This window comes from Trichomycterus rosablanca, chromosome 12 (genome assembly GCF_030014385.1).
Source record: "Trichomycterus rosablanca isolate fTriRos1 chromosome 12, fTriRos1.hap1, whole genome shotgun sequence".
Lineage (NCBI taxonomy): Eukaryota > Metazoa > Chordata > Actinopteri > Siluriformes > Trichomycteridae > Trichomycterus > Trichomycterus rosablanca.
In genome coordinates this window covers 1,468,743-1,493,469 of record NC_085999.1, presented here as the reverse complement: position 1 = coordinate 1,493,469, position 24,727 = coordinate 1,468,743, and the positions used below count along the sequence as shown (strand labels likewise).

Below are 24,727 nucleotides of genomic sequence, written 5' to 3'. Positions count from 1 at the left end.
TGCTGCCAAGTTGGAAGCATCTAATGTCCGTAATATCACTGATTAATTACACCTGTAGCTGGAACATATGAATTTAATCATTAAAAGGGGCGTCCCAATACTTTTGTCCATATAGCGGTTCAGTGTAGACGATTTTATCCATAGCGACTTACAGCACTGTGGCAGCATCCAGTCTGAGCAACTGAGGGTTAAGGGCCTTGCTCAAGGGCCCAACAGCAGCAACCTGGCAGTGGTGGGGCTTGAACCAGCGACCTTCTGATTACCAGTCCAGTACGTTAACCACTAGGCTGAACTGCATACAAATTGAATTGCAGCGACTCTTCCATTTGGGCGAAAAGGTCCTGGGTTCGATTCCCAGGTGGAGCCGTGCAGGTCCTTTCTGTGTAGAATTTGGCATGTTCTCCACATGTCTGTGTAGGTTTCCTCCAACAGTCCAAAGACCTGCAGTCAGTTTAACTGGAGATACAAAATGACCCTAGGTGAGTGTGTGTTCGGAGTGTTTTCTACCTTTCGCCCAGTGAGCTGCACCCACTGTGACCCTGACCAGGATAAAGCGCTGGTAAAACAGACAGTGACTGAATGAATGTGTTCTAATTTGAATCCTTCCTAATGTGCAAGTAATTGGGCGGCTCGGTGGGTAGCACTGTCGCCTCACAACGAAAAGGTCCTGGGTTCGATTCCCAGCTGGAACGCTATGGTCTAAGTCCTTTCTGTCTTGAATTTGGCATGTTCTCCTCGTGTCTGTGTGGATTTCCTTCGGGTGCTCCTGTTTCCTCCTACAGTCCAAAGACGTGCAGTCAGGTTAACAGGAGATACAAAATGACCCCAGGTGAGTGTGTGTCCCAGTGAATTGCACCCACTGTGACCCTGACCAGGATAAAGTGCTGGTAAAACAGACAACGAATGAATGAATGTATTCTGATGTGCTTCCTTCCCAATGTGCAAGTAATTGGGTGGCTTCACGGCGAGAAGGTCCTGGGTTCGATTCCCAGCTGGAACACTATGGTCTGAGTCCTTCCTGTGCAGAGTTTGGCATGTTCTCCCCAAATATGTGTGGGTTTCCTGCTACAGTGTCCGTGACCTGATGAATCATGCGTGGGTAACCTGTAACTACCCGTCCTGTCATGAATGGAAACCATCACCTTCAAATCAGGGAATCAGACCCACTGGGACCCTGACCAGGATAAAAAGGTGGTAAATCAGACAATGAATGAATAAATACGCCTAGATTTGATCTATTAGTCCCATGTTGGCCGTGCTGGACGTAGTTCGGACCTCTGGGGTGACGCCTCGCCCCTCGGCAGGTCACATGTCGCCCCCGTGTTCCTGCTCAATTTTAAATCTAGTGTCCATAGATTTCCTCTCCTGTTTTTAGGGGTGTGTTATGGTGCTCCAGCCCGGCTCTCTTATACCCCGCTCTCCCGCCAGGGCGTTAGGGCTTAGCGCAGAGGCGCTGCCGAGACTCTGGCTATGAGTTTTCCGTTCGGGCCGGTTTCTGAAATAGATGGCCGCCCTCCCTCTGGTGGTACAGTACATTTTATGGCAGTTTGAGTCTGACCTAGTTTGAAAACAAAGCGAAACAAATCCCTGTGGTTTTTTTACGCATATCGATTTGCCAGAGCTGTGTGTGTGTGTGTGTGTGTGTGTGTGTGTGTGTGTGTGTGTGCGTGCCCGCCTGCAGCCGCTGGATGCATAATTGTGTGTTCGCCATTTGCTGCAGCGTAAAAGTGCTTAACATTAAAACCACCTCCTAGTTTCTACACTCACTGTCCATTTTATCAGCTCCACTTACCATATAGAAGCACTTTGTAGTTCTACAATTACTGACTGTAGTCCATCTGTTTCTCTACATGCTTTGTTACCCCCTTTCATGCTGTTCTTCAATGGTCAGGACCACCACAGAGCAGGTATTATTTAGGTGGTGGATGATTCTCAGCACTGCAGTGACACTGACATGGTGGTGGTGTGTTAGTGTGTGTTGTCACTGTCACTGCTGGACTGAGAATCGTCCACCAACCAAAAACATCCAGCCAACAGCGCCCCGTGTGCAGCGTCCTGTGACCACTGATGAAGGTCTAGAAGATGAGCGACTCAAACAGCAGCAATAGATGAGCGATCGTCTCTGACTTTACATCTACAAGGTGGACCGACTAGGTAGGAGTGTCTAATAGAGTGGACAGTGAGTGGACACGGTATTTAAAAACTCCAGCAGCGCTGCTGTGTCTGATAAACTCATACCAACACAACACACACTCTGAGACAATTTAACCGTTTAGTTGGCGTGCTAGTGGGTTGTGATGCCTCAGCCCATCGTTTTGAACGCCGTATAGCTCAATAATTCGTCGTCTCAAGTTCGGTCAGTTAGAATCGGCTCGACTTGAGCAGCTGCCCCAGGGTAGGGAGCGGGCACCGAGGCAGCTCACTGTGTGTAGTATGCCTGCCAACGCAATGCCACCTATGCAGTTGGAGAAACACCACTACTGAGATTCGAGTTTGCATCTCAGGTGTGCTATCGACCCGCCGGTGCCTACACAGACACGATTGATCGGCTGTGTCTGAGGGTGGGCAGGCCAAAGGGATTGCACAGATAAATAATGTACATCCGGCTGGGCGGCTATATGAAGAACAAATGGCTGTCGTTCATACAGGGAGGGAGCGGGATAGGAACCTCTGCTGTCGGGAATAATGCTGATCAGGGTGTGGCTCTTCGTACACAAAGCCGATTTGCATATGAACTCACCTCGTGCAGGTGAAAAGATGCACATATGTCGGAGGGGGCATGTGTCAGTCTCACTCTCCTCAATCGGGGTGGAGGTCAGCATCAGTAGAGAGGAAGGATAACACAATCGGGTATAAATTGGACTTTAATAAATAAATAAATAATGTAAAAAAAAGCTTCAATAATCACAAACACGAGTCTAAACGAATACATAACTTTATTTAAATAAATGCTTTGTCATAACAAAAAGGACAAAGGTTAAAAGAGTACATAAATTACAAGTAGAATAAATATTACACAGTGATATTCACTTTTAATAATTTGAGATTTTTTTTTCATTCTTTTTCGTTCTTTTTTTTTTTTATTATTATTTTTTTTTTTATTGATTTTAAGAGTTCCAAATGCTGAACGTTTTCACGTTTTCCTCCTGCCACAAATAGCTCTTTTATTTTATTTCTTTATTTCTTTATTTATCTGTTTCGAACGCCGAGTTAGGCCACATGTCGAGGTGATCGATCGAGTCGTTTCTCATCCACCAAAACAAAAACAGGGAGAAATCAAAACGAGAAGAAGCTGTTATGCATTCGGAAAGAGACGACGCTGGAGTACTACTGTAGAGTGAGTCCTGAATATTGTAGTCTAACCGCTTCAGACGCTCGGGATCTGCCGGAGGTACCGGGACGTGCCGATAAACCTCGCCGACGTCGGGTCGGTCTGAAAACCTCGTGAGGCTGCGTCGTTATTCGGTCGGATTATCACTCGGAATTGAGGCGCCTCCATACGGAGCATTTTAAGCAATCTAAGAATTTAGACACGCCCTCTTCTCACTAGATTTTCAGACAGACCCCTTGGAGGACCGGGTTGCCTCGCGGTACCACACGGTACCTGCCTCGCAGACCCCGAGAATCCCGTAAACCTAGCATGCTAACGGTATCTAGTGTGTCTTGTGTGATGTGGTGTGTTCTTGTTCCGCCCCGATCACTGCCTGGCAGGGCTCTCGCCTTCTCTCCCTCTCCCTGGGTGCCACGGATGCTGGCACGTCACCTGGTAGCTGTAAGAGTAGATAAGGATGGGACCGATATCGATAGCTGTCGTAGCGCTGTTTTCGTTTTTTTGTGTTTTTTTTTTAATACCGCCACCACATGAATGCGGCGGCTGTCAGGCCCGGGCCACCGAAGCCCCTGTCAAAAAGTCCTCGGGTGAGGTTTGCGTCCGGAGCCTCGATCTGAGCTCGGCTTTGGAGTCGCGGCCGCTCGGAGAAAGACGTGTACGTAAGTGCAAGCTGCTTTCAAAACGAAGTAAAAACAAAAAGCTGAAGGGGGGGGGGGGGGGTTAGGACCTGCGAACGGAGGTTAGGACCTGGCAAATGTTCCCGCCTTCCTTTGGAAGGTCGTTTGTGCAATATAGTGAACCAATGGTGGCTGCCTCCTCGTTTACTCGCTTCGGACGTCTCGGAGGGGTCTGGTTACGGCTCTCGGAAGATCGCTCCTCTTTTCTCTCCACATCTTTAGAGGGTCACGTTTATTCGCTGGGTCAGTGTTGCCACCAAGATCTCGCCACAAAAATCCCAAGATCACTTGGCAAATTCCCTAAATCCCAAGTCGATCGCCCAAATCCCACGGAGTGGCAGCACTGGTGGTGGTGCAGCTATCGAGAGCAAAAAATAAAAGACGCAGCACTAAAAAGCGAGAGCTGGGTGTAGCTTGGCGTCTAAAGCTGCTATGCCATCGTATTTGACATCGTTGTCCCCTCCCAGCCATGCAACTACGATCACACGGGCTCTGTAACGAGATCTGATCCAAACCGGCGTAACCGGGCGTGGCTTTTCTCGCCGCTTTCTGCTAAAGCTCGCCGTGTGGCATCTGCGTTCCCGTTCAGCTTCACCAAAACGACTCGAACTCAAACCCTCGTTTACGTTTGCGCTCTCCGTCCGATTCTGTCAAATTCAGCTCATTCGCAAAGCACAGAAAATACGTGAGACGCAGAAACGCGCCAGTCCGAGCTGGCAGTGAGCGGGCAGCAACCGGAACGAGCTGTACCGCGATAAGCCGTCTTCGAAAGCGAGCGAGGACCCTCGTCAGTACAGAAAGGTCAGCCTGGTTCAGGTTCCATCCCCTTGGCTTGTGTGTAACGTTCACGTCGCCGTTCGAATGCATCTGTGTGAGATGCAGAAAGGCACTAGGACGCACACCGGCGCTAAACGAAACGCGCCCTCTGTCGCCAGTGATGCCCCGCGGGAACCTAAAGCTGCAGTCGTGCCAGGCAGCAGAAATGAAAATGGTTCCGTTTCAATGAGAACTCTCAGACTTGGAACGCGGCTCACGAGTCGGCTTAGTGGGTTAGGATCTGTACTTCACGGAAGGCAGATAATTCCAAAACGTGCCCTGTGTCTGACGCCAACTCTTCCACTTTAGGTGAATGCATGAGCAAATAAAGTAGTGCCAAATAAGTTCAAATTCAAGATTTCACCCATTTCAATGGGTAAATGGGTCTTGGAACGCGGCTGACGAGTCGGCTTAGTGGGTTAGGATCTGTACTTCACAGAAGGCAGATAATTCCAAAACGTGCCCTGTGTCTGACGCCAACTCTTCCACTTTAGGTGAATGCATGAGCAAATAAAGTAGTGCCAAATAAGTTCAGGTTCAAGATTTTACCCATTTCAATGAGAACTATCGGTCTTGGAACGCGGAAAGTCGGCTTAGTGGGTTAGGATCTGTACTTCACGGTGCCCTGTGTCCGACGCCAACTCTTCCACTTTAGGTGAATGCATCCACAAATAAAGTAGTGCCAAATAAGTTCCTTTTGTTTCTTTCCATTTGCCTGTTCGAAGAGGGAATCCGAGAGGACGTCGGGCACAGGGCAGCCGCAGTCCGTCCACCTGGATGCCTCCTCATGCCAGCTTCGTGTTACACAGGCACAGTTGGTATTTTGGGCGAGCTACGTCGGTAAAAAGGGCATCGAACGGGGTTTCCGACACCTCGTATCTCTGTCCCTCGGAGACCGGGTTGGTAGGGGAATAATAATGGCTCACACACGACCACCACAGGGGGCATCGGGAACTCACCGCAGACGTACTGTTGAGGCATCAGGGGAAACGAGGGACGCCGTTTCGCTTTTAACAAAGCGCCTGTCGTGTTTCTGTTTACATGTTTACTACACACACACACACACACACACACACACACACACACTCATGAACACACACACACACATCGAACTTGGTGAAGTTACACATTTCCAAGCAGGTTTCCCAACCAATAAGTGCTCTGACAGGAGTCGAATAGAGATCAGAACGTCACTATTCCTGTTTTTTTGGAAAATATACCACAAAAAAAATATATATATATAAATTCTCCTGATGGTAAAGCGTTCAAGCTATCGTGTCTGATACCACAATCACAAACGTACGATGTAAAACAGCGAGATAGCTCTGAGATAATCCACATACCACATCTCCTTTCACCGTATCTCAACAATATAGTGCTCACACCCTGGCTTTTATAAAAATATAGAATTACAGGTATATATTTATATTTATATATTCATATTTAAAATCTTAAGCTGGAACCCAGCTCAACGCGGACGCCCTCCGACTGAGCGCGTCCCAGAAACCAGAGCCGAGCGCTCAGTCCGAAACAAGATTCTCGTCGTGTAGTTTGTTTTATATAAAATGTGTTTTCCTCAGTTTAGCGTATTCGTAATTCGAATTGTTCGTGCATGTATTCTTTATCGCGTCGAAAAATCTGACTGGCGGGCGGCGGACGGGCGGGAAGGAAAGAGGGAGGCGAGGCCCCCCGGCTCGGGCGGCGGCGGCGGCGGCGGCGGGTCCCTCCTCACTCGCTGTTGTTGATGTTCTCCAGGTCTTTGCACTGGATGTTCCCGCCCATGTAGTCGGTGCCGGGGAGCTTCACGCCGTACTTGTCCACGCACCAACAGATGCCCCGTTTCCGCCCGAGGGAGGGCTTGCACTGCAGGATTTGGGGTAGGGGGTAAGGGGTAAGGGGTAGGGGGTAGGGGGTAGTAAAGAGGGACCGAGAGACAAAGTCAAGTGTTAGAAAAGGCAAATTAGGAATTTTGAGTGACACATTAAAAGAAAAACATTCAGTTCTAATAACAGTATCCTGCCTGCTCATACAGGGACAGGTCACCAGGACAACCTGATTGGTCACTTGCTTTGACCTTTAGTCGCCAGGACAACCTGATTGGTCACTTGCTCAACAACCTGATTGGTCACTTGCTCAACAACCTGATTGGTCACTTGCTTTGGCCTTTAGTCACCAGGACAACCTGATTGGTCACTTGCTCAACAACCTGATTGGTCACTTGCTCAACAACCTGATTGGTCACTTGCTTTGGCCTTTAGTCACCAGGACAACCTGATTGGTCACTTGCTTTGGCCTTTAGTCACCAGGACAACCTGATTGGTCACTTACTTTGGCCTTTAGTCGCCAGGACAACCTGATTGGTCACTTGCTTTGGCCTTTAGTCACCAGGACAACCTGATTGGTCACTTACTTTGGCCTTTAGTCGCCAGGACAACCTGATTGGTCACTTGCTTTGGCCTTTAGTCACCAGGACAACCTGATTGGTCACTTGCTTTGGCCTTTAGTCACCAGGACAACCTGATTGGTCACTTACTTTGGCCTTTAGTCGCCAGGACAACCTGATTGGTCACTTGCTTTGGCCTTTAGTCACCAGGACAACCTGATTGGTCACTTGCTTTGGCCTTTAGTCACCAGGACAACCTGATTGGTCACTTGCTTTGGCCTTTAGTCGCCAGGACAACCTGATTGGTCACTTGCTTTGGCCTTTAGTCGCCAGGACAACCTGATTGGTCACTTACTTTGGCCTTTAGTCGCCAGGACAACCTGATTGGTCACTTGCTTTGGCTACTAACTACATGATCAAAAGTATTCAGACACTACTAACTACATGATCAAAAGTATTCAGACACTACTAACTACATGATCAACAGTATCTGGACGCCAAGAAACTACATACTAAACACTCACCTGTTTGCGCTTGAAAAATCCCTTCCGGTCGCAGTTGGGCAGGTAAAGCGCGGGAGCTAAAACGCGGGGCGTGTCCTTTATCCCCTTTATGATCCCGTCCAGCTTCCTCCTGCAGGGACCCTGAACAGCGCAGAACAACAGCACACACGTTAGGACTCTCGGTCGTTAGCCGGATGCCACGCCCGCTCCCCCCGACAGGACTTACGAATTCGGTCTCGTGTTTGTCCACCTGCAGCGGCGGGAAGTCGGGCGGCCCCACGGACCTCAGCTTCTCCTGCTGCTTGATCCTCTCCTTCAGCATGGCCGCCTGCTTCCTGCTGTTGATCATGTCCTGCTTGGGGTAGATGGGCACTTTGGCGGGGGGCAGCGGCTCCTCCGGGGCGTCGGCCTTCACCGCCTCGTCGTGCTCCTTCGACTCGCGATCTGAACACCACACACAGAGCGACGGATGCTGAGGGTTCGGATTGAGCAAATGTTTACGCTGAAAAGGTGACAACGACATGACCAAAAGTATTGGGACGCCACCAACTACGTCACTCACATTTTCAGTATTTAGTTGATGCCTTTATTCAAAGCGACTTACATTAAAGGTGCAGTTACAGTCTGAGGGTTAGGGGCCTTGCTCAAGGGCCCAACAGCAGCAACCTGGCAGTGGTGGGGCTTGAACCAGTGACCTTTCGATTACTAATCCAGTATCATAACCGCTAGGCTAGGGCTTGCCATCAACTACATGACCAAAAGTATTCACACCCCCATCAACTACATGACCAAAAGTATTTACACCCCCATCAACTACATGACCAAAAGTATTTAGACAACGCCAACTACATGACCAAAAGTATTTACACCCCCATCAACTACATGACCAAAAGTATTCGGACGCCACAAAACTACATGATTAAAAGTATTCGGACGCCACAAAACTACATGATTAAAAGTATTCGGATGCCACAAACAACCAACATGATTAAAAGTATTCACACACCCCCAAACTACATGACCAAAAGTATTTAGACAACGCCAACAACATGATCAAAAGTATTCGGACGCCACAAAACTACATGATTAAAAGTATTCGGACACCACAAAACTACATGATTAAAAGTATTCGGACGCCCCAAAACTACATGATTAAAAGTATTCGGACGCCACAAAACTACATGATTAAAAGTATTCGGATGCCACAAACAACCAACATGATTAAAAGTATTCACACACCCCCAAACTATATGACCAAAAGTATTTAGACAACGCCAACAACATGATCAAAAGTATTCGGACGCCCCAAAACTACATGATTAAAAGTATTCGGACGCCACAAAACTACATGATTAAAAGTATTCGGACGCCACAAAACTACATGATTAAAAGTATTCGGACACCACAAAACTACATGATTAAAAGTATTCGGACACCACAAAACTACATGATTAAAAGTATTCGGACGCCACAAAACTACATGATTAAAAGTATTCGGACACCACAAAACTACATGATTAAAAGTATTCGGACGCCACAAAACTACATGATTAAAAGTATTCGGACGCCACAAAACTACATGATTAAAAGTATTCACACACCCCCAAACTATATGACCAAAAGTATTTAGACAACGCCAACAACATGATCAAAAGTATTCGGACACCACCAACTACATGACCAAAAGTATTTAGACAATGCCAACAACATGATCAAAAGTATTCGGACACCACAAAACTACATGATCAAAAGTATTTAGACAACGCCAACAACATGATCAAAAGTATTCGGACACCACCAACTACATGACCAAAAGTATTTAGACAATGCCAACAACATGATCAAAAGTATTCGGACACCACAAAACTACATGATCAAAAGTATTCGGACGCCACAAAACTACATGATTAAAAGTATTCACACCCCCATCAACTACATGACCAAAAGTATTCGGACGCCACAAACAACCTACATGAAACTACATGACTAAAAGTATTCACACACCCCCAAACTATATGATCAAAAGTATTCGGACACCACCAACTACATGACCAAAAGTATTTAGACAACGCCAACAACATGATCAAAAGTATTCGGACACCACAAAACTACATGATTAAAAGTATTCACACCCCCATCAACTACATGACCAAAAGTATTCGGATGCCACAAAACTACATGATTAAAAGTATTCAGACACCACCAACTACATGATCAAAGTATTGGGACACCACAAACAACCTCACCAAAAGTATTCACACCCCCATCAACTACATCATCAAAATATTCACTCATCACCAACTACATAACTAAAAGTATTTGGACATCACCAAATACAAAATGAAAAGTATTCAGACACCACGAAACTACATGATCAAAAAAAGTATTTGGACGCCATGAAACTACATGACTAAAAGTATTGACACCCCCACCAACTACATGATCGAACGTAATCAGAGTCACTAACTACATGACTAAAAGTATTCAGATGCCACAAACTACATAAGCAAAAGTATTCACACCCCCACAAACTCCATGACCAAAAGTATTTGGACGCCACTAAACTACATGACCAAAAGTATTTACACCCCTATCAACTACATGATTAAAAATATTTGGATGCTACCAACTACATGTGCAAAAGTATTCGCACGTCACGAAACTACATAGTCAAAAGTATTCATACGCCCTTTAACTACATGACTAAAAGTATTTATACGCTACTAACTTCATGAGCAAAAGTAGTCACACCCCCAACTACATGAGCAAAAGTATTCAGACACCACCAACTACTAGACGCCTACCACTGCTGAGCTACAATCACACTTGTATTTTTAACAGGAAGTGCACCTCTCTGATTGTTTTTCCTGACTGGTGTGTAAAAATAAAAGCTTAAAACCACCTGCTTTTACACCAAATGTGTCCCCTGAGTTTGTTTACACGGTGAGGAGGGTACAGGGGGGTCGACAGGTGACGACAATCGCTCCTCCCGTCGTAAATCGACCCCCTCGACCCCCTTTTTGAGCCGACGCCAAACACGGCGCCTGGAGTGAAGCTTCGCTTTCGAAGAAATTTCACTTCATGGTTTCACAGACGCCCAACAGCATTAAATCAGCGTTACAGGAGGCATCATGGGAAACACAAATCACGGTGAGCGTTTGGAAGGACACATAAGGCGCAGGATCGTTTATTAAAGATAAAACTGTGAAGTGTTTTTCATTAACGGCCGTCTGGAGACCAGAACTGGCTCAGATCCTGATGCTCTGAATCAGATAGAACAGAACGTCCAAATTCAGTTAATAAATCCACGACCACGGGGCCACAGACTCAGTAATAAAAGTAATAAAAATACACTGAACAGCCATAACATTAAAACCACCTCCTTGTTTCTACACTCACTGTCCATTTTATCAGCTCCACTTACCATATAGAAGCACTTTGTAGTTCTACAATTACTGACTGTAGTCCATCTGTTTCTCTGCATGCTTTTTTAGCCCCTTTCATGCTGTTCTTCAATGGTCAGGACCCCCACAGCACCCCCACAGAGCAGGTATTATTTAGGTGGTGGATGATTCTCAGCACTGCAGTGACACTGACATGGTGGTGGTGTGTTAGTGTGTGTTGTGCTGGTATGAGTGGATCAGACACAGCAGCGCTGCTGGAGTTTCTAAACACCGTGTCCACTCACTGTCCACTCTATTAGACACTCCTACCTAGTCGGTCCACCTTGTAGATGTAAAGTCAGAGACGATCGCTCATCTATTGCTGCTGTTTGAGTCGGTCATCTTCTAGACCTTCATCAGTGGTCACAGGACGCTGCCCACGGGGCGCTGTTGGCTGGATGTTTTTGGTTGGTGGACGATTCTCAGTCCAGCAATGACAGTGAGGTGTTTAAAAACTCCAGCAGCGCTGCTGTGTCTGATCCACTCATACCAGCACAACACACACTAACACACCACCACCATGTCAGTGTCACTGCAGTGCTGAGAATGATCCACCACCTAAATAATACCTGCTCTGTGGTGATCCTGTGAGGGTACTAGTCCAGTACCTTAACCTATAGGCCACAACTTCCCTTACCTCTCCTGACCAAGAAGGATCATAACTAACTAACTAACACACGCACCCTCCGGCATGTGTGCAGTACAGGCCGCTTCTTTTCACCTGCACTGGATAGGTTCATATGGAGAGTCACTATCTCTTCTCTACGCAGTACCATCGATCAGCCAGCAGAGGTCACAATTGCAGCAGTTATGAGGAATCCCTACGGCCCTCCCACCCTTTGTCCAGGTGCCCGGCCTCATAGGTTCGATATAGCTCTACTTTTATCACTTTAGGGTCACGAGGGAGGGGTGCTGGAGCCTATCTCAGTTTTTCAATGGGCGCAAGGCACACAGTAACACCCTGGATGGGAAACCAGTCCATCGCAGGGTACACACACCCATTCACCTATAGGGCAATTCAGTATCTCCAATTAACCTGACTGCATGTCTTTGGACTGTGGGAGGAAACCGGAGCTCCCGGAGGAAACCCACACAGACACGGGGAGAACATGCAAACTTTGCACAGAAAGGACCCTGAGGCGACAGTGCTACCCACCGAGCCATCGTTACGCCCCATCACCTGAATAGCTTTGTTTATTATTTTAACATATATTATATCAACATTATATATATATATATCTCCAGCGTTCCTGTAGTTACAGTTGCTGGAACTCTTAATAGCAGTAAATACGTACATCAAACACCTCGGGCATCTATGACAAACGGAATGTGGTATGTCTGGCAAGCTGTACGATGGACAACGTATATAAATGAGGTTGCATTATGATCTGTGGCTATATTCAAAACCAGTAGGTTTACAGCAACTGGTTCTGTTATCAAAGCTTCATATTGTGCGTCGTTCGCTGGGTTGCTGTGATATAATCCCGGTGTAAAAGACAGGGGTGTTCCAGGCAGAACGGTGTTGAAAGGGTCTGTCTGATACTGCAGACACGGGGACACGAGGGAGGGGCCCGATTACTGGAACTGGGACTGGAACTGGGTTCCTGGCTTCTGAAGTTGCTATCAGAGCCGCGGTTTATGCTTTGAAATTAATCTCGCAACTCATGACTTGGCAGACCAGGGCTCGGGCACCGAATCGTCCCCCCACCCTCCGCAGCCAGGCTCCGGGAGAGCCGGGGGTGCTGGCTGGCTTGGATCTCATCCATCTCGGATTATTACTTTAGAAAATATTTTAGAGATATGAAAGGACGATGATGCCAGGTACGCTCGCTCGAAATGATCAACAATAAACAGTCTAAGCTCATCATTATTTATTTACATTCTTTTTTATCTAACTATGAGCCCGAATCTTCTGTTTAGGGCCGAACGCCAACGTTTCCATGTTTAGAATCCCCCCCCTGCCCAGCTCGTAAAGTAGACCCGGCGCGTCTGTGTTTAACATCTGAACCGCGGCCAGGACACCGGAGCGAGGCCGAGCCAGACGTGTCACGCGCAGCCTCTCTATTCAAACCGACTTTAAAATAAACGGCGAGGAGATATCGGTGTCTCTCTCTGCGCCGTAACCTCGCCCGGCTTTTCATTAAGCCCAGGGAACATGAGGAAGAAAACGAGACGCATCCGATAGCGCCGCGTTTAAATATTAACACGCGCAGGGGCGATTATACGTCCTCAATATCCAGCGTTTTTTCCCCCCTCGTGCTCGACTAATAAATCTCGATCGGACTATCGTTCAGAACAACGGAACGTAAACGAACTACTTCTTACAGGCAGCTAAAAGGTAATAATGTCGTACCGCGGTCCCGAAGCACGTCCTACCGCGTCATCTCATGCTTGACGTCGACTAGTCGTGACATCCCGAGCCAGATTCCACTGCTTAATATTTTAAAAGCTGGCCTGGATTCACGGCACGATCCGATCTCACAACAACAACAATGCAGCGGAGAAACAAAGAAGACCAGAGCAAGAACGCTGCACGTAAACTGAACATTCACTCACTGTCCATTTTATCAGCTCCACTTACCATATAGAAGCACTTTGTAGTTCTACAATTACTGACTGTTCTTCAATGGTCAGGACCCCCACAGAGCAGGTATTATTTAGGTGGTGGATCATTCTCAGCACTGCAGTGACACTGACATGGTGATGGTGTGTTAGTGTGTGTTGTGCTGGTTTTTAAACACCTTACTGTCACTGCTGGACTGAGAATCATCCACCAACCAAAAATATCCAGCCAACAGCGCCCCGTGGGCAGCGTCCTCTGACCACTGATGAAGGTCTAGAAGATGACCGACTCAAACAGCAGCAATAGATGAGCGATCGTCTCTGACTTTACATCTACAAGGTGGACCGACTAGGTAGGAGTGTCCTTTGAACTTTGGCTTTTGAACTCGGACATCAAAGAAGACAGACAAATGGATCTTCAACTGAATCAAACCGAAAGATCTCACTCCAAGCACAGAGAACCATTTGGAACACATTGGGAGAAGATCCAGTTCGTCTGGGATGACAGTTATGCTTGGAAGTGTTGAAGGTAAATGAGGAAGAGGATGGACAGCAACAGGATGGAATGAAGAACAGGCCATTAAGGGACCAGAAGTCGGAATAAACTGGGCTGGGCGGTGCGGTGGCTCGGTGGGTAGCACTGTTGCCTCACAACAAGAAGGTCCTATGTTCGATCCCCAGGTGGGGCGGTTTGGGTCCTTTCTGTGTGAAGTTTGCATGTTCTCCCCGTGTCTGTGTGGGTTTCCTCCGGGAGCTCCGGTTTCCTCCCACAGTCCAAAGACGTCCAGTCTGGTTAACTGGAGATACTGAATTGCCCTATAGGTGAATGTGTGTGTGTGTGTGTGTGTGTGTTTGCCCTGCGATAGACTGGCATCCCGTCCATGGTGTTACTGTGTGCCTTGTGCCCATTGGAAAGCTGTGATTGGATAAGCGGTTAAGAAAGTGAGTGAGTGAATATAATAAGAACGTATTTTATTTGTTTTCGAGACGTTATTTAGGAATAATTAGGACAAATCAGGGTTCCGGGGTCTAGTCCATTTGGAAACCAGTTCCTAAGAATGTTACGTGCTGTGTTCGAATCCCATTTTGTCGTATATCCATGACTACATGTGCAGAATGAGGCCTCACGTTTAGATCTATAGGAACTGCACAAGCGCTACCTTACTATTTACCTCAAACAACATGTTAAATAATAGTAAATGAAATTAAATGTTATTAATTAATCGACTGAGGCAGCCCTGCAGCTGCCGTTTCATCGTGTGTTGCAGCTAGAGCATCATAAGGAATCCTTTCAGCCCTCCCTACCTCAGACACAGCCGTCGTCTGTTTAGTTGCCCAGCCGACAGATTTGAACTCCAGATCTCAGCTGTGATGGGCTAAAGAATAAGACCGCTGTGCCCTCCTGTGCCCACCTAAGTGCCCTCGTTTTCATTGAATTGTTTTTCTTCTTCTTGCTGTGTTTGAATCCCATTTTGTCATATATTCATGACTAAATGTGCAGAATGAGGCCTCACGTTTAGATCTATAGGAACTGCACAAGCGCTACTTCACTATTTACCTCAAACAACATGTTAAATAATAATAAATAAAATTAAATTGAATGAATTAATCGACCGTTTTATTGATTGTTGCAGCGAGAGCATCAGGCATCATGAGGATGCCCTCCCTACCTCAGACACAGCCGCCAAGTCTGTAATAGGCTACAGGATTAGACCGCTGTGCCACCCAAGCGCCCTCTGGAAAAGAAATTTTAAATAATTCTGTGTGATTAGGTGTTGATTGATGGGTAAAAACATTAAAAAAGTGTACAAAAAAGTCAAGAATATATACTGAAGCCAGCGTGTGTAGTTTTAAATTTCATTGTAATCATTACATACATTCATTGGCTAACGTTGAATGAAATTTAATTGCTTGAATTAATCGCGTGTCGCGGCGAGATCGTCGGGCATCACAAACACAAGTCAGTCCTGCACAAACCTAATTCTGGTCTGAGGTTTTACCCTACAGTCGTGTTTGGGGGGAACCGTTCGGCCACAATCCGCCCGGTCTCGACGACCGCTGGGCGTGGCGCCCTCCCAACGCCCCAGACGAAGGTACCAATTTTAGCCAGTGTTGCGACACTGTTTTTTCAGAACTGCCATTTTTAGCGTAACCGTCTTTTATTACCCTCGCTAGGGGGATGTGACAGCCCTGGCCTACACTCCCGAGAAGAGGGCGTGTCTAAATTCTTAGATCCCTTAAAATGCTCCTACTGAGGCACCTTAACGCTGAGTGATGATCTGACTGAATAATAATAATAATCTGACAAGTGTTAATGTAGATCGATGTAAAGTGCACGGGCACGTTGGACCTGTGATGGACTGGCGACCTGTCCGTGGACCCACTGCGGCTCTGACCAGGATAAAACGCCAGTAAAACAAGCAGTGAAGGAATGGATGGATGATGGTGGTACTTGGAGTCGCAAACGTTAAAAAAAAGATAACTTACTGATTGATACCTCTTAGCAAACACACCTACTGGTATGTGTCTGGGGGAAATAAACTGCAGCACATGGAGTAAACACATAGAAAGGACATAAAGACAAGCAGATGAGATGGTACGATGTACCTGGTACCAGGTACCACATGCCTAAGTACCACATGCCTAAGTACAACATTCCTGGCACCCTGAGGTGTGGTCCGCACCCTGAGGTGTGGTCCGGTCTTCCACCCAGTGTTCCCAGTATGGGCTCTGGACCAAGCATGATGCCAAACACGATGCCAAGCAGGATACGGCGGTTACTAAAAATAAATAAACGATGCCCCAGTGCAGCATTTTGTGGTTTTATGGGAAACTACGGCACGTAAGCGGGCGCTGGAGCAGCCAAAACATGGACCAGGACGTGGTGGTTACCGAAGATGGCGCGAGCGGGCACCACGGATGGTTAATTCTCGGGAAGCTGGTGGTTTTATACGAGATGCTTTATCAACGTCCGCGCTGAAACCGGAGACCTTAGCGGGCAAGGACACGAGGAGACGAGGAGCGCCTATCCGAATTCTCCGGCGCTTTATTTTAGCTCCTCAGACAGTCACGCCAACCGAATTCTGCTGAATCACTGTGGCATGACCACGCGCCCGACGCCGTGACACCCCGGGCGAGGCCCGATCCTGTTACCAAACCAGCAACCTTCTGATCACGAGTCCAGCACCTTAATCACATTTGGGCATTTAGTGGACGCTTCTATCGAAATCGACCTACAATAACGACTGAATACAGTCTGAGCAATTGAGGGTTAAAGGCCTCGCTCAGGGGCCCAACTGTGGCAACTTTGTGGTGCTGGGGCTTAAACCAGCAACCTTCTGATTGATAGTCCTGGATTACAAATGGGCAGCTCAGTGGTGAAGGTACTTGACTAGAAGGTTGCTGGTTCAAGTTGCCAGGGCCACCACTCAGAGGCCCAACTTGGTGGTGGTGGGGCTTGAACCAGCAACCTTCTGATCACTACTCCAGCACCTTAGGCAGCTCAGTGGTGAAGCTACTTGACTAGTGATCAGAAGGATCAGAAGGTTGCCGGTTCAATCCCCATTACTGTCGAGTTGCCACTGCTACCGTTGGTAGTGGCAACATGGTGGTCGTGGGGCTTGAACCAGCAACCTTCAGATTGATAGTCCTTGATTACAAATGGGCAGCTCAGTGGTGAAGGTACTTGTCTAGTGACCAGAAGGTTGCCTGCATACTACTGCCAAGTTGCCAGTGCCACCGCTGGGCCCCTGAGCAAGGCCCCTAATGCTTTGTAATGTAAAATGAAGTAAAGTGCATGGTGGCCCTGCGATGGATCGGTGACCTGTCCACTGACCCACCGCAGCCCTGACCAAGTGACATTTGTGGCTGAATACCGTTTGAGCAATTATGGGTTAAGGGCCTTGCTCAGGGGCCCAACAGTGGCAACTTGGTGGTGGTGGGGCATGAACCAGCAACCTTCTCTGAGCTACTGCTGTCCACTATTATAATTGGGCAGCTCATTGGTGAAAGTACTTGACTAGTGATCACAAGGTTGCTGGTTCAAATTGCCAGTGGCACGTTGGACCTGTGATGGACTGGCGAGCTGTCCGTGGACCCACTGCGGCCCTGACCAGGATAAAACGATAGTAAAACAAGCAGTGAAGGAATGGATGGATGATGGTGGTGCTGGTATCTTTAGGAGGCAGATGGAGTCGCAAACGTTCCAAAAGATGATGTGAAGATGTGCACAGAGGTTATGCAAGGACTTACTGATTGACACATCTTAGCAAACACACCTACTGGTATGTGTCGGGGGGAATAAACTGCAGCACATGGAGTAAACACATAGAAAGAACATAAAGATAAGCAGATGAGATGTACCTGGTATCAGGTACCACATGCCTAAGTACCACATGCCTAAGTACCACATGCCTGGCACCCTGAGGTGCGGTCTTCCACCCAGTGTTCCCAGTATGGGCTCTGGACCAAGCGTGATGCCAAACGCGATGCCAAGCAGGATACGGCGGTTACTAAAAATGAATAAACGATGCTCCAGTGCAGCATTTTGTGGTTTTATGGGAAACTACGGCACGTAAGCGGGCGCGGGAGCGGCCAAAACATGGACCAGGACGTGGTGGTTACCGAAGATGGCGCGAGCGGGCACCACGGATGGTTTATTCTCGGGAAGCTGGTGGTTTTATACGAGACGCTTTATCAACGTCCGTGCTGAAACCACAGAGGGCACAAGGGGACGAGGAGCGCCTATCCGAATTCTCCGGCGCTTTATTTTAGCTCCTCAGACAGTCACGCCAAACGTATTCTGCTGAATCACTGTGGCATGACCACGCGCCCGACGCCGTGACACCCCGGTCACGTTCCCAAACCCTCCCGCCATCCATCACAGCCGATTTCGGGCTCTGTGTTTGTATATCCGAGGGCGCGTGTGTACCCGCAGAGTCCTGTTTCTGTTTCTCCTGCTGTCAGGAATATTGAGTAACGCTTCTTATGTTCCTAAACAAAGCCTGCAGAACAGAACATGTTCCATCCTCGTGCTGTCCCACAGATTTATGCCACCCCGGGGAGCGCAGGGCGGGGACGCCTTTAACAATGCAACCCGAAATCGGAACGGGTCCCGCGCCGCGGGCTGGGCGCTCCGTATCGCGGTGAGGTAGAGGAGCAGCTTTTAAAACATTTCCAGTGAATCTGGCGGACGTTCGGCGGGAACCCGAGCCTCCCTTCAGATTTAATCTTTCAGCGGTAATCCGACTCTCCGAAACCTCCCCCGAACGTAAACCTGAATTCAGCCTGTTGCTCCGCGGATCCTCCCCGAGCTCTACCTGCTTTCAGCCGGGAAGAATCACGTCAACGTGTAAGCAAACAGTGCTAACACGCTGGTGCTTACGGGAAAACAGATTGTGCTTTTTAAATCGGGTCCTGGAAGGGACATGCGGCGTGTGTTTGTACACACCTGCCTCGCCTCATCATGTCGAACTGGGTGTATTTCAGCAGGGAACAAACTGGCTGGTACAAACCAGGACCTGATTGAAGCCAGGGTGCTCGTGCTCTTCAGCTAACCGTCCGGGCAGGTTCGGGTCCTCGGCGTGCACAAATACACAAATACACACGCCGTCCGCTTTCCCTCAGCATATAAATGTATTTTTTAATCGTACTGCGATGGAATTAGCCATGCACGGACGATCCATGCTGCTGTACGGTAATAACAGCGTGCCGTCGCGCTCACATATTGGTTTGTGTAGAGATTGCATCACGTGCTGTTGGGAATCTTTCATGCCGACGATCCCCGATGCATCTAATCACGCCGCCGCCCGAAATAGCTCTCCGCGCGACTGGAATCCTAATAGTTAAGGTTAGAAAAAGTTCACACGCAGAGAACAACCCCCCCTCCCACCACCTCCTCCTCCACCACCGTCTCTCGTGCACGCTTATCGTGCATGCTTGTGTGGTAGCTGTTTACCCACGTGTGCATTTATGTTGGGAAGCTTCTGTTTAGTGATACGGGAAATATAAACACATGCATTGACTTTTCAAATGGATTTAAGGGAGTTAAAGCTTTAACTTTGCAGCATGAGTTGTGTATGATCGACCGAGCATGATCATTCAAGTATTTTACCAAAGGAACACAAAGAATGAATGAATATTTGGTGCTTTTTCATCTCAAATGGCTTTGGAACATTTTGGAACCATAGAACTCTCAGAATATGCTCTCCTTTGGTCCTTCAGCTTAAAGAACCCCATAGATAACGGTCAAGGAACCCCAAATACCATTGGATTCTTCTTCATAGCACTAATACTTGGTACCCTAATAGACAACTGAGATAATCCTAATAAAAGAAGCCAGACTTTGTGTTTCATGTTTTCTTTTGTTGGCGTCTAGATAAAACATGTATAGATTAGTCCTCCTTGATAATGCATGCTGGGATTCACCCCAGGGGTTCTCTAGATAGGCTCTAGATGGGCCAGCTGTAGCCTAGTGGTTAAGGTACTGGTCCAGTGATCAGAGGATCGCTGGTTCAAGCCTCACCACTGCCAGGTTGCTGCTGTTGGGCCCATGAGCAAGGCCCTTAACCCTCAATTGCTCAAACTGTATACTGTAACTGTAATGTAAGTCGCTTTGGATAAAGGCGTCTGCTAAATGCCGAAAATGTAAATGTAAATGTAAACGCTTTTGAAAGACGCTTTAAACAAATGCATGCTGACTGTTTACTATTTAAACACGTTCTGCTTGGAAAATCTGGACCAAAACAAAAGTGGAACCATTTGCACCTGAAGAAGCTTCCAAAACATACAGGTTCATCTGTGTATTAACTTGGTTCTGATTGGTGCCAGATGCAAACCACATTTTAAATGTTCTTGGTGCTTTTTTAAGTTCATCTTCTGGATAGGTGGTAGAAAAAAAAACGAAAAGAAAGAAAAGGGGTTCTCAGGGTCGGTGGGGGGGGGGGGGGTGGGGGGATGTGTAACCGGTACTATATGAGGAACGTTCCAAGATCTGAAGGACCTTTTGTTCCGGAAGTAAAGATGTAAAGTGTAGGTAGCCATGAGAACCCTTTATAATGTTAAAATGCTGAAGGGAACCCTATAGAGCACAAAAGAACCTTTAGATATTGGAACATTCCTTATATAGTACTGATTACACCCCCCAACCAACCCTAAGGAACCCCCTTTCTTTCTTTATTTTATCAAGATGATCCTATGAACCGTTATGAAGGGTCTGAATACTAAAGACTGTGGTCCTTCATGCATTTGTCAAGTTGCACCAATCTAGTAAAGTGTTGGTAGCCATGAGAACCCTTTATGTACCCTATAGAGAACACAAAAGGTCCTTCAGATCTTGGAACGTTCCTCATATACTGTAGTACTGGTTACACCCCCCAATCGACCCTGAGAACCCCCTTTCTTTCCGTACTTACGTTCTGCTTGTTGCTAGATTGGTGCAGGACAGAAACTTCACAAATGCATAAAGGATCCCTAAATCTCACTGTGTACCTCAGTATTCAGACCCTTCATAGGTTCATCTTGGAGCATGTTTTGCTGTTTAGGTGATAGAAAAAAGAAAGAAAAGAAAGAAAGGGGGTTCTCAGGGTTGGTAGGGGGGTGTAACCACTACTATATGAGAAACGTTCCAAGATCTGAAGGACCATTTGGGCTCTCTATGGTACATAAAGGGTTCTCATGGCTACCTACACTTTACTAGATTGGTGCAATTTGAAGAATGCATGAAGGACCCCAGACTTTAGTATTCAGACACTTCATAAGGTTCATAGGTTCATCTTGGAGCATGTTTTGCTGGTTAGGTGATAGAAGAAAGAACGAAAAGTAAGAAAAGGGGTTCTCAGGGTCGGTTGGGGGGTGTAACCGGTACTGTATGAGGAACGTTCTAAGATCTGAAGGACCTTTTGGGCTCTCTAGGGTACATAAAGGGTTCTCATGGCTACCAACACTTTTCATCTTTACATACATTCTGCTTTTTGATAAATTGGTATTCAGACACTTCATAAGGTTCATAGGTTCATCTTGGAGCACATTTGCTGGATGGGTGGTAGAAGAAAGAAAGAAAAGGGGTTCTCAGGGTTGGTAGGGGGTATACCCAATGATATATGAGGAACGTTCCAAGATCTGAAGGACCTTCTGTGCTCTGTAGGGTACATAAAGGGTTCTCATGGCTACCAACACTTTACTAGATTGGTGCAACTTGACGAATGCATGAATGATTTAAGAAAAACGATCCCTAAATCTCACTGTGTACCCCAGACTTTGGTATTCAGACCCTTCATAAGGTTCGTATTGGAGCCCATTTGCTGGATGGGTGATAGAAGAAAGAACGAAAAGAAAGAAAGAGGGTTCTCAGGGTCGGTTGAGGGGTGTAATCGGTACTATATGAGGAATGTTCCAAGATCTGAAGGACCTTTTGGGCTCTGTAGGGTACATAAAGGGTTCTCATGGCTACCTACATTTCACATTTTACATGCGTTCTGCAAATTGGTGCAGGATAGAAAGTTCACGATGCATAAAGGATCCCTAAATCTCACTGCGTACCCCAGGCTTCAGTATTTAGAGACTTCATAAGGTTCAGGGTCGGTTAGATTTTGGAGAAGAGGGCTACCACTCACCCACGGGCGGATGCGACGCCTTGTAGCCCTTCTCGTTGGTGCACAGTCCCCGGCCGTGCAGCAGTGCGTGCAGCGGCTTCTCCTCTCCGTCCCGCGGCAGGCAGCGCAAACCGAGTGCGCATGTGCTGGTGTAAACGCCGCACGGCTGCCCCTCCGCCAGCGCGCATGTGAGGCAGCAGCCGCAGCCGGGCTCCTTCACAAGCTGGCAGCCCTTGGGCTCGGGCGGGCACATGGACAGCGCCTTCTGGTCGCACGGTTCGCAGGGCACATACGAGCCCTCGGATCGGCGCAACGAGGCCAGAAAAGGCACCAAGAGAAAGAGATTCAGGAGCATATTCGCGCAGAATTAATCTTCCAAAAAATGAAAAATGCAAAATTGCGAATTCAGCCTTTGCGCCTTTGCATCAGGTCATCGAAATGAAATGAAAATAAAAATAGTTAGAAAAAATTAAAGTGCGCATCCAAAGTACACACGCAAAAAAACGCGATTTTAAAGCATCCGCAGATCTGCGTGCAGGTCAATTCACAATCAAATACGCTTTCTGATCGATTCCCCTTCCTGTGCACGAACGGCGGCGGTAAAGTCCAGCGTGTGTCCGGGTCTCCCGAATGTGCGCAGCGGTTTGCGCTCTTCTCGTCTCCGCGTCCGCTTCGCTGCACAAGTTTTGGCGAGCACACTGAGAGGAGCGCCGGCCGCCCTGCCTTTTTAAAAACGGCCAAACCCGAGCGGAGCTGGAGGGAGGCGCACTTGCCTCATCTTCCACCCCCCTCCTCTCCTCCCTCCCCCCGGCCACAGAGAGAATCGTCCTTTGCGTCGATGGGTCGCAATGATGGTGATTTCGCGCACCAAAAATGAAAAGACGCGCTAATAACTATAATAACCATAATAATAACGCGACCCTGATCGAAACTCTGCAGAATGAGACTCACTTAGACTCGGTCTTTATGGCTAATCCTTGTATACAACCACTGACTGAATGATTCATTCATTCATTCAACTTCATACAACTTTCTGACCGGCTGCGTGCAGACTGCGCAAAATGACCGGTGTGCGCATTTAGATTCGTTTAAAGTGGGACCAAATTAGGTTGCATTTGTTGTGTAGACTCTTAGGAAAAGGGTTCCAGTTGGCACCCTAAATAGTACCTCACTTTGTTCCTAAAGGGGAACCTGAAAACTAGAAGTAGAACCATGCAGTTTAAGAAGAGGAGTTTTAGTAAAAAAGGTGTAGAACATGGAGATCCTTGTTTTGTTACTTTGAGGAGCATTTAAGAGGTCCAGGTAGAACCTTACAGAGCTAACAGAAGGTCAAACCCATTTAGACGATGGGCAATATACAAACCTGTTAAAATCTGAAGGTTTAGTCTACTACTGCTGAGATCTGTCGGTGCTGTCAGCCGGTCAGGCATCTGCATGGACAGGATTGACCAATGTCCAAGGCATGTATTGGCTGAAACAACCAAGATATTGGGAGGTGCACTTGTAAGGGCGCTCTCAGTGCAGGTCCCAAGCCTGGATAGAAATAGGAGGGGCATGTGCCTAGATTCATGATGTATGCCAGCTAGATCCACTCTGGTGACCCCTAAATATGGGATAATATTAATTTGGAGGAAAAATGAACTTTTATATGTTTTAAATAGTTTTTAAAGGGAAAACAATACTGAATAGGAACAATTCGGGACTAAACAATAAAAAACAAACAAAGAAAACATTCTGCATAGATCTGTGACCCGAATCCTTGGGCAAAATACCAGTTGCCTCCCTAAGTTTAGCTTTTAAAGGACTTCCAAATAATGCTATAATGCCTTACTTCAAAAACCTTCCAGATAACTGTTTCGTTTTCCTAATTCTGAACCTCTTAAGGGTCTATCAGAATTCTACTAGAGGAGGAACCATTTCAGAAAAAGTGGTCACTCCTGTTTAAATTGCACAGTCAGCAGGATCCATTTGGGGGTTTAACTTTACATCACTGAAAGGGTTCGAATATAAAAAGTATTATTGTAGGATTTTATTTTAAGAACCCTTGGGTGCAACTTTTTAGGGTGGTTCTTTATGGATGTAAAAGCTGATCTTGGACAGCAGAGAAGATCAAATCAAAGCCCAGATAAACAAACTGAAGCTCTGATTTTGGACACATCATGAGAAGAACCAGTTCATTGGAAGAGTTGAAGGTAAAAGAGGAGGAGGACGGCCAGCAACAAGGTGGAAGGAAACAACCAAAGGAACAATAAATACGCCTGAGAATCTGAAGAGTATGGAATAATGCCAACTCACTACAGCTGGAATCGAGGGTTCAAATCTCAAGTGGTGATATTGGCAAGTCGGACGCCTACATACACACGTGATTGGCTATGTTTAGGATTTAAAATCTTTTAGATGGTTGTTTATGAACAGATAGTT

General features: G+C 47.1%; 1 protein-coding gene across 1 annotated transcript; it reads right to left on the bottom strand.

Annotated features, from left to right (window-relative positions):
• Nucleotides 1-2,917: 2,917 nt before the first annotated feature.
• igfbp5b (insulin-like growth factor binding protein 5b) lies at nucleotides 2,918-22,661 on the bottom strand. Its single transcript, XM_063005540.1, has 4 exons — nucleotides 22,328-22,661; nucleotides 7,937-8,154; nucleotides 7,732-7,851; nucleotides 2,918-6,687 (listed from the first exon to the last, which is right to left on the bottom strand). Exons 1-4 carry the CDS (start codon nucleotides 22,659-22,661, stop codon nucleotides 6,553-6,555), a joined length of 807 nt encoding a protein of 268 aa, XP_062861610.1. The 3' UTR covers nucleotides 2,918-6,552.
• Nucleotides 22,662-24,727: the final 2,066 nt, after the last annotated feature.